General features: G+C 38.6%; 1 protein-coding gene across 1 annotated transcript; it reads left to right on the forward strand.

The window, feature by feature from the left end:
• Positions 1-251: 251 nt before the first annotated feature.
• sparcl2 (SPARC-like 2) lies at positions 252-10399 on the forward strand. Its single transcript, XM_084394205.1, has 8 exons — positions 252-329; positions 1894-1966; positions 2108-2219; positions 3393-3511; positions 3603-3757; positions 9236-9348; positions 9762-9856; positions 9954-10399. Exons 1-8 carry the CDS (start codon positions 270-272, stop codon positions 10010-10012), a joined length of 786 nt encoding a protein of 261 aa, XP_084250331.1. The 5' UTR covers positions 252-269; the 3' UTR covers positions 10013-10399.
• Positions 10400-11215: the final 816 nt, after the last annotated feature.

Genomic DNA, 11215 nt, shown 5'->3' on the forward strand with positions numbered 1-11215 from the left:
TATGTCTTGTGTGCAGTGTTCATTAGTTCTGTTTTCTTTTTGAAATGAAGTATGTCTCTCAGGATGTCCTCAAGAAGATTCAAATCTTTGGGAGAGAATGATTAATTTTTAAACAATCCTCATTCCCTTGTACTCATTCTGAGAAGTTTAAGTTTGGAGAAACCAACTTTATACGTCTTGAGTGCATTCTGGGTGAGATTTTGAGATCTTGAACTTTAAAAGTCACCTGTTGAACACGTTTCAGATCCATAAACGTCCTTCTGTGAGCCATGCACCTGCTCCGTCATCTGTTGTTCTTGACAATGGCCTTTCACGTTGTTTTTGTCATGGTAAGTGGTTTATAGTTGCTATGCTATATGCTATTTATAAATGCAATTTCAAATTTACATATATTTTATATTTTATTTAACATTTTATAACATGAGTTAAATATTTAAATGTGTCTATTTGTACATTTGTACATTTATTTTATCGTGATATTTAACTACATTTTAAATTAAAATGTATTTATACATCTAAAAAATCACTTGTTCATGTTCGAATTGTCAAATTAATCATTTTAATTTTTAAGTGACACTATAGTCCTACATATGCTGTGCAATATCACACAAGCAAGAAAGAGTGCCATTATTGTGAATATATTCAGACCAACAGCACGATTCGATCATCTCCTATAAAAACAGTCTGGAACAAGCAAACAAAAGGTATCGTTTTTCTAGGATTTGTTTTATTCTGAAAGTTTATATAAAGTTTATTATATCAGTACAAAAGGGGTAATTTTGAAAGAGTTGAAGAGTTACGCGTGAAAGAGATAAAGGTACAGAGTTTAAAAGTGAGTGAACAAAAGAGTCTAAGTCTGTAAAAAAATCTAAAAGCTTTCACACTTACTGTGCTGTAATGGTGAACAGACTGCTGTAAATGTGCACGTTCCAATCTTTCTCTCTCATTCTTCTCCACATCTCTCTCTCTCTCTCTTTAAAGAGTATTTCTGCGCACATGCTGTTGCAATATGACACTCATCCATCAAAACATGCTCAGTAATTCTCTCATATATTTGAAACTCAAAGATCAAGAAAAGCACTTAAGACAATTGAAAAATAAATGACAGCTCATTGTTGCCTACAAATGCAGTGAATGTAATAGATGGCATATAAAAAATAAGAGGTTGATGACAAGACCATAATTGGGTGGTCCAGGCCCCCCGTAGAGGCATATTGTCATTATGGTTCATTAATAGTCCAGTGATCAGTATATTAAGTGGTCAAGTCTAAATTTTCTTCAACTACTTGAGGTTATTTTACAGTTCACATCTTTTAGGGGCCATTCATATAGGAAAGACATGTTCTCAAGATTTGAAGTTTGAAGGTTTTTAACACAGTCAAGTTCAGTAAAGACGTAGGAATGTTTCAATAAAATCTATATTTCAAATAGTGCTGTCTATATTTCAAATAGTCTTTCTGTTCATCAAAGAATTATACTGCAAAATATATTGCAGTTTCCACAAAAATATTAAGCAGCACAACTTTTTTCAACATTGATAATAATAAGAAATGGTTTGATACCAAATCAGCATATTACAATTATTTCTGAAGGATCACGTGACACTAAAGACTGGAGTAATGGCTGCTGAAAATTCAGCTTTTTGAAATTGAAAACAGCTATTTAAAATTGTTGTAATATTTCACAATATTACTGTTTTACTGTATTTTTGATCAAATACATGCATGTCTTGGTGAGCATGAGAGATTTCTTTCAAAATTTTAGAGCAATTTAGTGTATCAAAAAATTCCTTCTAGCTTATTTTTACATACAAGAAATGTAACAATATCACAGACAAATACAAGAATGCGTCCCATGTTAATGACCTTATTTGTGTGTTTTTTGGTGTATAAGGGTGGAAGAGCCCAGCGTAAACAGAGGCAGGCTGAAGAAAAGTTAAGGCCATATTTGGGCAGAGTGGATCCAGGTGAGACAGTTATTCAATGGCACTTATTTTATGAGTGGTTTTGTGCATTATTTATTCAGTATAAAATTGTGCTTCCTATTTTTACTACTCCCTCTCTCTCTATTCTCATCCTATTTTTTTCTTTCTTTCTCTCCTATTCAGAATCACTGTGTCAGTTGTTGAAATGTCACAGTCCTATTGGTTCCTTGTGTCAAGTAGTAAAGGAGGGGGGAGTTCTCGCCCCTAAATGTGTGTGTCCAAAGACATGCCCACGGTAAGACACACACACTGACAAATTAATAACAATTTTCTAAGACACTTGAGCTGATTTCAATGCCAAGCTACTCACTGCTGAGCCAGCGGCATGAACAGTGAGGCTCAGTGTCATGATTAAGAACAGAATAATGACGTAAGACACTCCTTACGGCTCACAGATTCGTTGGAATCAAACCAGCAGCCCAGACATTTACTGGTATATTCGCTCTGTGCACTCAGTCTTTAATGCAGATAAAGGCCACATGCAGGAAAATAAAATAAAAGATGGGCTTAAAGGCTGTAACAAATCACAAATATTGCTTTACAACTTAAAAAAGATGCTGATGCAGTTTAAAAGGATATTATAACATATTAAAACATTCTCCTTCAAAAGCAGTTTGTTTTTTTTGACAGGTTAATAGACTAAAATAACCAATTAAACATTTTTAAGACTAGACAAAGGGGAACTGGAGCGGTATCCATTGTATCCTCTGGTGCTCGTGGAAGGGTTAAATGTTCATAAAAAAGAATTGGAAAAAAATCCAGGTCCAGGCACTCAGTAGGATGCAAAAGTTAAAAAGCCTTTATTATTTTAAAGGGCGTTTAAACACCAACGCGTATCGGCCCACTGGCCTTCATCAGGGTTTGGTCAGCTCATTGTTTTAATGCTCACAGTTTTAATGTTTATAACTAGCTTTACTTCTTTCTACATCAAGTGGCGATCCAACACAATATAAAAATGAGTTATCATCCAAAAGTAATCAAAAATGTCAAATCAAAATTGTTAACATGTTAAAAACAAACGTTTTTGGTTTCTAAAAGTTTCTTTTGATGGTTTAATGCCAGTTATTCACTGCTCAAAAAACAGTGAAGTCGTCACAAACTATTTTTTATCGTCAGTGTAAGGGAATTTAATGCAGTCTATATTTTCGTTTATCTTGTAGTTTTATTCCTGTTTTTAATATCACACAACATGTCCATGTTGACATCTGCTTAATTTGGCTGCTTCATAGCCTTTAGTGACCGTTGAAATGGCGCACAGCCTGTGATGTCAACGACAAAAGATACGAAGATTATTTTCGTTTCCGTTCCTTTTACAAAAGCTCTTTTTGCACAATTATGGTTAGTTATATTGTATTATTTGCGTTTAGCATTGTAGTCCATTTGTGTGTGTATGTGTTGTTTGCTACAGGCAGGGGGCACCAGTGTGCAGTGTTTTGGGGAAGACGTACAGCACCGAGTGTCTGCTTCATAAGGAGGCCTGCCGCAAAAAACGGCGCATTGGCAAGGCACATAGTGGAGCTTGTCTGGGTAAAAAGCCACACGCAAAAACTTCTTTCATTACAGTTTCATTATACTTAAAAGCACATTTATGAGTTGTGTGATGTGGTTTCTCTGTCAGTGAGCAGGGCAGAGTGTTCTCAGGAAGAGTTCGGTCAGTTCCCGTACCGTCTGATGGACTGGTTCTTACTCCTCAGCAGAATGGGAGAGAGATACACACCACCGGCACCCTCGCAAAGATGCCTCACACACACACAGCGAACCCAGCTCGCACAGGTTAAGAAACACATGCCACCCATTGATCATACACAGTGCATTCCAGGCACGCTTTTTGCTTTTCATACAGCTTCATCACACAATCATAGGCTACATAAACATTGTGTGTATGAGGGTGATGCTTTAAAAATGTGTCAAGAGTCAAAAGTAACTCTTGGTCCATCCCTTAGTAAAATTAACCATGGTGGTATAGTAAAAGTGTAGTAACCATGTTTTTTGGATTGATTACCACTTTTATAACCACAAGTTCACTACAAATACCATGGGTCAACTATGGTTAGTGTAGCAAAACCATGGTTGATTTGTGGTTACCATGGTTTAACTACGATAACCATGTTTTTTTGGTTTGATTTGGGGTTAAACCATGGTTCATTTCCGTAAGGGATGTAGATAAAGGTCTCCTGGGATAACAGAAAACTGAACAGAAAGAGCTTTCTTGCCAAGTGTGCTTGCACACACAATGAATTTAACTTGGTATTGAAGCTTCTAGTACACACATAAATATAACAAGGCACATAATAACATTTAAGAATAACAAATCTAAATGTATAAAGACATGGATAGGTTTAGTCAGAATACACATTTACAGATAATGAACATATTTACAGTACTGTGAATAATAAAATGAATAAATAGGACTAAATGAATTTACAAGGATATTGCACAAAAAAGTGGGATATTGCACTTGTAAGGTATTTAACTGTTCAAGAGGGAAATAGCCTGTGGGAAGAAACTGTCCCTGTGCCTATGTTCTAATGCATAGTGATCTGAGGCGCCGTCTGGATGGCAACAGTTCACCACTACTCCTCTCCGCAGTACAGACTGTCCGTTGTAGTCTCCTGATGTCTAATTTTAGTGGCTGAACCAAACCAGACAGTTGTTGGTGAACACAGGACAGACTCAATGACGGCTGAGTAGAACTGTGTCAGCAGTTCTTCTGGCAGGTTGAACTTCCTCAGCTGGTGAAGGAAGTATAACTTCTGCTGGGCCTTTTTCACAATATATAAGTGTCCCACTTCAGGTCCTGAGAGGTGGTGGTGCCAGGGAACCTGAATGACTCCACTGCTTCCACAGTGCTGTTCATGATGGTGAGTGGGGGGAATGCTGGGGTGTTCCTCCTGAAGTCCACTATCATTTCCACTGTTTTGGGTGTGTTCAGCTCCAGGTTGTTATGACTGCACCAGACAGCCAGTTGTTCGACCTCTTATCTGAATGCAGACTCATCACCATCCTGGATGAGGCCAATGACTGTGGTGTCGTCTGCAAACTTCAGAAGCTCGACTGAGGGGTCTTTAGAGGTGCAGTCATTTGTGTACAGTGAGAAGAGCAAAGGGGAGAAGACGAAACCCTGAGAAGCACCAATGCTGATAGTAAGAGTCCTGGATGTGAGTTTCCGCACTAGCTGCTGCCAATCTGTCAGAATGCTGGTGGGCATGAAAAGCTGGGTCAGATTGTATGATAGAAGATCTGGTCTGATGGTGTTGAAAGCCGAACTGAAGTCCACAAATAAGATCCTTACATAAGTCCCAGGTCTGTCAAGATGTTGCAGGATATAATGCAGTCCCATGTTGACTGCATCATCCACAGACCTGTTTGCTCTGAAGACAAACTGAAGAGGATCCATCAAGGGTCCAGTGATGTCCTTCAGGTAGACCAACACCAGTATCTCAAATGACTTCATGACCACAGATGTGAGAGCAACAGGTCTGTAGTCATTAAGTCCAGTGATTATGTTTTTTGGGGGACCAGAATGTGGAGCGTTTGAAGCAGCAGGGAACTTCACTCTGGTCTAGTGATCTGTTGAATATCTGCGTGAAGATTGGGGCCAGTTGGTCAGTGAAGACTTTTAAACTGGCAGGTGAAACACCGTCTGGGCCTGACGCTTTCCTGGAGGCTCACGTCCTCCACGCAGACCTTAAGCGCAGGTTGAATAGCAAGAGGGTGACGAGGGGGGTTGCAGGGGTTGGTGTATGAGTGAAGTGCAGTTCAGAGCGGGTGTGGGGTGTAAGACTGGGCTTTTCAAACCTAAAAACACATTCAGATCCTCAGCCAGTTGTTGATTCTCCACAGATCGTGGGTTGTGCTTGGTGATGTTCCTCAGGCTATCTTTATTCCTGGCATTAAAATGCGTTTTGGTCGATCGGATCACATGTGGACGACGCTAAATACAGTTGTAAACGGGGTCTAAAATGTTTTAAGCTTGTCTACTTTTGACCACTTCTAGAGGTAGTCGAAAACGCATGTGACCGGATTGCTTTTCGTAGTGTTCACAGGGTTGAATGCGTTCGAACAGCTGCAAAAGACTTCCTCTATCCACCTACTGATCTGAAGAAGCCCATACATTTACCCACCCATAAACCCTCCTCTTGAAGAAATCAGGACAGAAGTGGTTGAAAGTGGACAAAAGAGACAGATTAAAACACCAGCTGTAAACGGAATGTGTCTCCCTCGACTACTTGGGAACCTATCAATGAAAACACATCTTAATACCAGGTGTAAACAGGGCCTCAGACCTGTCCAGGCTGTCGGGTAGTTGGCTTTTCAGAGTAGCTTCTTATAGCCACTCTGATCTCATTTGTTAATCTGTTTCTGGCCTGGTTAAACAAGATTTTATCCCCACTTCTGTAAGCATCCTCTTTGGCATGACAAAGCTGTTTGAGTTTCCCGGTAAACCATGGTTTATCGTTTTTGAATGATAAGAATGTCCTGGTAGGAATGCATGTATCCTCACAGAAACTGATATATAATGTAACAGTATCAGTGAGCTTGTCCAGATCAGTGGCTGCAGCTTCAAAAACAATCTGTGCAATCGTTGCAGGCTTGTAAATCCCGCTCTGCTTCATTAGACCATCTTTTAATATTCCTTATTACAGGGTTAGTTGATTTCAGTTTCTGCCTGTAGGTCAGTATAAGATGAACTAGACAGTGATCAGAGAGCCCCAAAGCTGCATGTGGCACAGAGTTATATGCATTCTTTATTGTGGTGTAACAGTGATCCAGTATATTACTGTCTCTGCCTGGTGGGACATGTAATGTGCTGTCTGTGTTTTGGCAGGAGAGATTTGCTTTATTAATATCCCCAAGAATGATTCAAAGAGAGTCTGGGTACCTTTGTTCCGTTCGGCTACTTGTTCAGCCAGCTGTTGCAGCGCTGTGCTAGTAGTTCATCTGATCCTCCAATTTAATTTAAGCTTTTATTTACAAATAAACTTCCATCAACGCACATATCAGTTATAATAAGCAGAAGCTCAAGCATGCTTGCTTGACATGCGAGAATCAGTGAGGCTCATCCTCGTGTGTTACGCATGCACATTTGAGCTTCCACAAGAACCAATGTGGTTTGTTCTCATGCGTCAAGCAGGTTCGGTTAAGCTTCTGTTTATGTTCGCTGATTAATGTTTATATGTGAATAATAGCCTAAATTCAATCTGTTCATCGTGTAAAGCGATTGTGTCTCTTAAGAGAATTTGGACTAAACCACTCAATTCATATGGATTCGTTTAACAATCTCTTTAAAAAAATATATATTGAAATGTCAGAGTGGTAGTTGCGCAGCTGTCAATGGAGAGGACAGAACTGGGTCAGATTTTGTGTTCCAAAGATGAATGAATGTCTAATGTGTTTGGGACAACACAAGGGTGAGTAAATGATGACATAATTTTCATTTTTGGGTGAACTAACCCTTTAAATGATAAGCTATTTCCTCACAAAAGCGGTTTATTCAGTGTAGTGAAGCCTTTCCTCCATTGAAATCCATTAAAAAATGGCCTTGTCTCCTTCCTTGCGTACCGCAGCGTTAGCAGGCTAAGGTTGCAGGTTTGCCTTCAAGTGGGTTTGGTTTTACTACCAATACCAAATTAGGCTAAATGTAATATCTAATTACCTTAAAGAGGCTATATGCGATTTTCTGAAATTTAAACTCGCGACTGACACCTGTGGCCAAAAAACGGAACTGCTCTTCCTTTATGCTCGCTCTGGTACGTGCACACTTCACAAGTCATCCGCTGCAAAGAAGTCAACATTATGTTTACAGAGGTAAGAACAGTCAAATACATATATTGTTTGAGAAACTAAGTTTGTTTGCTGACTAGCGGTGGTGGCAGAGTGATCTGAAACGTTTAACATGAACGCGCTTGACGTCACATCCGCAGACAGCGCGCGAAAAATCCGACCCGACAGAAAATAGGAAAAATAGGATACAGGCTTATAGGTGCACCCACTGTGAGCTGACAAGGTGTCAGTATGCTCATCAGGAGATGTTTGAGTCATAAATGGTCAAATAAAAAGGCTATTGTTACGTTTATTTTGGGGAAAAAGTTGCATATAGCCCCTTATAGTGGAATGTTTTCCTCGACATCTCATGATTTCGGTGCACGCAAGTTCCTGAACATGATACATGATGGGATACACTCAGCCTCAAATACCGCTCCAAAGCAAATTCGATTATAAATGTATGATTGAAAATGTATTTTTTACAAAACTTTTTTTTTTTTTTTTAATGAAACGCATGCATGGCTGGATCATACACTAAAAGATCAATAACATGCATGTAGAAAATAAATTTCCATTTCATGCTGACTAAGTGTTTGTTTGAAACACCGCTCTTCTAAAATTGATCGAACGCATTCAACCCCATGAACACTACGAAAAGCAATCCGGTCGAATGCGCTTTCGACTACCTCTGGAAGTGGTAAAAAGTAGACGAGCTTAAAACGTTTTAGACCCCGTTTACAACTGTATTTAGCGTCGTCCACAATAAATTTCCATTTCATGCTGACTTTAAGTGTTTGTTTGAGACACCGCTCTACCAGACATCCCACCTCTCTCAGAAGTTCCGCCCACATATTGCGGAGCAATTATTATTCACAATATCCTGGAAATCGAGCGAGCAACAAAAAGAAGCCCTGTTTCCACCTGGTACTAAGATGCGTTTTCAGTGATCTGATCACAAGTGGTCAGGAAAGATGCATTACTATTTACACCTGGTTCTAACATGCGTTTCAATTGTGTCTCTGTTACGTGGCTTATGCGAATTCATTTAATTAAATTTTTTGTGCACTAGTAGTGCACTACCTGCCAGAAAAGAGTTTTTGCCGGATGGGATGTTTGAAGTACATAGTGTATTATGTTAGTATGCAGTGTATAGTAGCCTACATCATTTGACGGAGCTCTTTTCTGAACCAATTATTCTAAGCCTGTAGGATTGCTAATCGAAGGCTAACTGCTTATTAAGCTTCAGTAATAAAATGAGATATACTTTAATGAAAATATTAATTGAGAACAAATAAAAACTTGAGTGTGATTTTCTACCATTTCTAATCAGGCACCAAATCGAGCACATAACAAATCTCAGCCTATAGAATAGTGCATAGGGGATCTTCTTTTTAATTCAGTTGTAAATTTGTGATAAAAGCATCAAGTCCTGGTCTTTTTTCTTTTGTCTCACATGGTCTCTTCTTTTCTCCCTTTTTCTTTCAGAGGAGGTTTGTTCTGTTGGATCATAACCGGGACGGGAAGCTAAGCAGGAGAGATCTGAGAAAGCTTCACTATAAGCGGATGCCACTGGAGCACTGCGCTCAAAGATTCTTCCAGTAACACACACAAAGAAAATGACACCAGTGCCTATAGACACACACAATCACCTCACCACTGTGATTTTGTGGTGTTTTCTCCTGTCTGACCTTCTCTGTATTTGCATAATATTACTGCAAACCCTCCCCAGCATCCTTCTGATTATAGTACACATGCCTTCAGGATGTCACCCACCCCTCTCTCTCATCCTCTTTCAGTCTCTCTCTTCTCTCACTCATCCACTTGATCTCTCTCTCTCTCTCATTCAGAGCTGTGAATGCTTATTGCCTTCCTACTGTTCTAATGTGAGTGCTGTCCTTTACGGCTGATAGCTGCAGAGAGAGACGTAGAGGGATTTAGAAATCAAAAACGAGAGATAGAGGCAAAGAGAGTCCACTTGTAGAATTCAACAGTACGTTATGTGTGTGTGCAGGTCATGTGACAAGAACAAGAATAAGAAGGTGACCCTGAGGGAGTGGACATCCTGTCTGGTTAACCGGTCAGAACGCTGGTTTCAGGATTTCATGTGTAAGTCTATATTTGTTTCATCTGAATATGAATTCTCATGTGTAAGCATGTGCAAACACTTACATCAATGTGTCCGTTCTTCCTCTCTCAACCGCAGCCGTGAAGATGGGCTCACCAAAGCTGTGTCCTGTCCTAGACAAGAAACTTTTAATTTAGATGATTTATCTGTGTGGAATCATATTGTAAAGTACTGATGGAACAGAATCCTGATCCGGTCCATTACTGATTATCAAAATCTGTAATTGTTTTTTTTTTTTTCTATATAAATTATTATAAATCCTTATAGTATTATTCAAATGTAGTAATTGTGTTATATGGAGGTATGTAGGAACAATATGAAAAGAAGGGGAACACATTATGAACCTTATCAGCTTGACTAATGAATATTAATTAATTAGGTGGCATAACATTCTCCTAGCAGTTATATGATGGGAACAGCTAACCATTATCATTCCTATGTTCTCCAATGCTGCATTTTATTGGATGAAAATTACAGTAAAAACTGTAATATTGTAATAACTGTTTTCTATTTGATTATATTTAAAAATGTAATTTATTCCTGTGATGGCATATATATACATATATAATATATATATATACATTGGCCATATTACAATGATTTCCGAAGGATTCATAAAGGATTTCTAAAAATTCAGCTTATATGTATAGGGTTATGGGTTATAATACTTCACCCCTGCTATATTTATAGAAGAAAATTAAGTAATATGTTGCTCATGCTGTTATTTACCACATATGAGATATGTTGTCAGATTGGGGTAAGAATATGAGTGATGTCACAAGGTAAACTGGGGTCCCTGTACCGGTTAAAGCATTATTGTGCATTCTGGGGTGGCAGTAGAAATCTTGTTCCGGGACCGGGGCCCTTAGGGTAGATCCTTATAGGCCCTTGTGGCCTCTGAGCCCCCTGTACACAGTCCCCCTTGTATGCCGAAACTTTAGGACACTTAGACATGTCATACATGCAGTATATTTTGCATATTACATTTTAATTTAATTTTTTTTGCATCAAATAAATCATAGAAATATTGATGACTTTGGCTTTTTATACCATAGGCCAATGTATCCTGGGAGTCTCATAAAATCTGAATTATATCAAATATTAAAAAAATTCCTTTGGATATGTTTTCCTTAAGTCCGGATGATATAAAAAGTGTCATGAAATATTTTTTTGCTGATCATTTTCCACTCTTGCTTGTTTAAGGCTTAAAGTCTGATAGAATTGGAACATAATAAAAGTCTAAACATTCCTGTTACTTTTTTGTTGCTTTATGCATGTTTTTGTTTTGTCTGTGTGTTTTGTGACTCACTGCTACAATCTAGTCAACAAAAAATGCTTTT

This window comes from Rutilus rutilus, assembly GCF_951802725.1.
Source record: "Rutilus rutilus genome assembly, chromosome: 21".
Taxonomy (NCBI): domain Eukaryota; kingdom Metazoa; phylum Chordata; class Actinopteri; order Cypriniformes; family Leuciscidae; genus Rutilus; species Rutilus rutilus.

What these genes read in the sequence shown, in the direction of transcription:
- sparcl2 (XM_084394205.1), top strand. Translation starts at nt 270, where the DNA reads ATGCACCTGCTCCGTCATCTGTTGTTCTTGACAATGGCCTTTCACGTT. An exon ending in AGCGAACCCAGCTCGCACAG is followed by an intron (nt 3,758 to 9,235) that starts GTTAAGAAACAC and finishes TTTTTCTTTCAG; the next exon opens with AGGAGGTTTGTTCTGTTGGA. An exon ending in CTGGTTTCAGGATTTCATGT is followed by an intron (nt 9,857 to 9,953) that starts GTAAGTCTATAT and finishes TCTCAACCGCAG; the next exon opens with CCGTGAAGATGGGCTCACCA.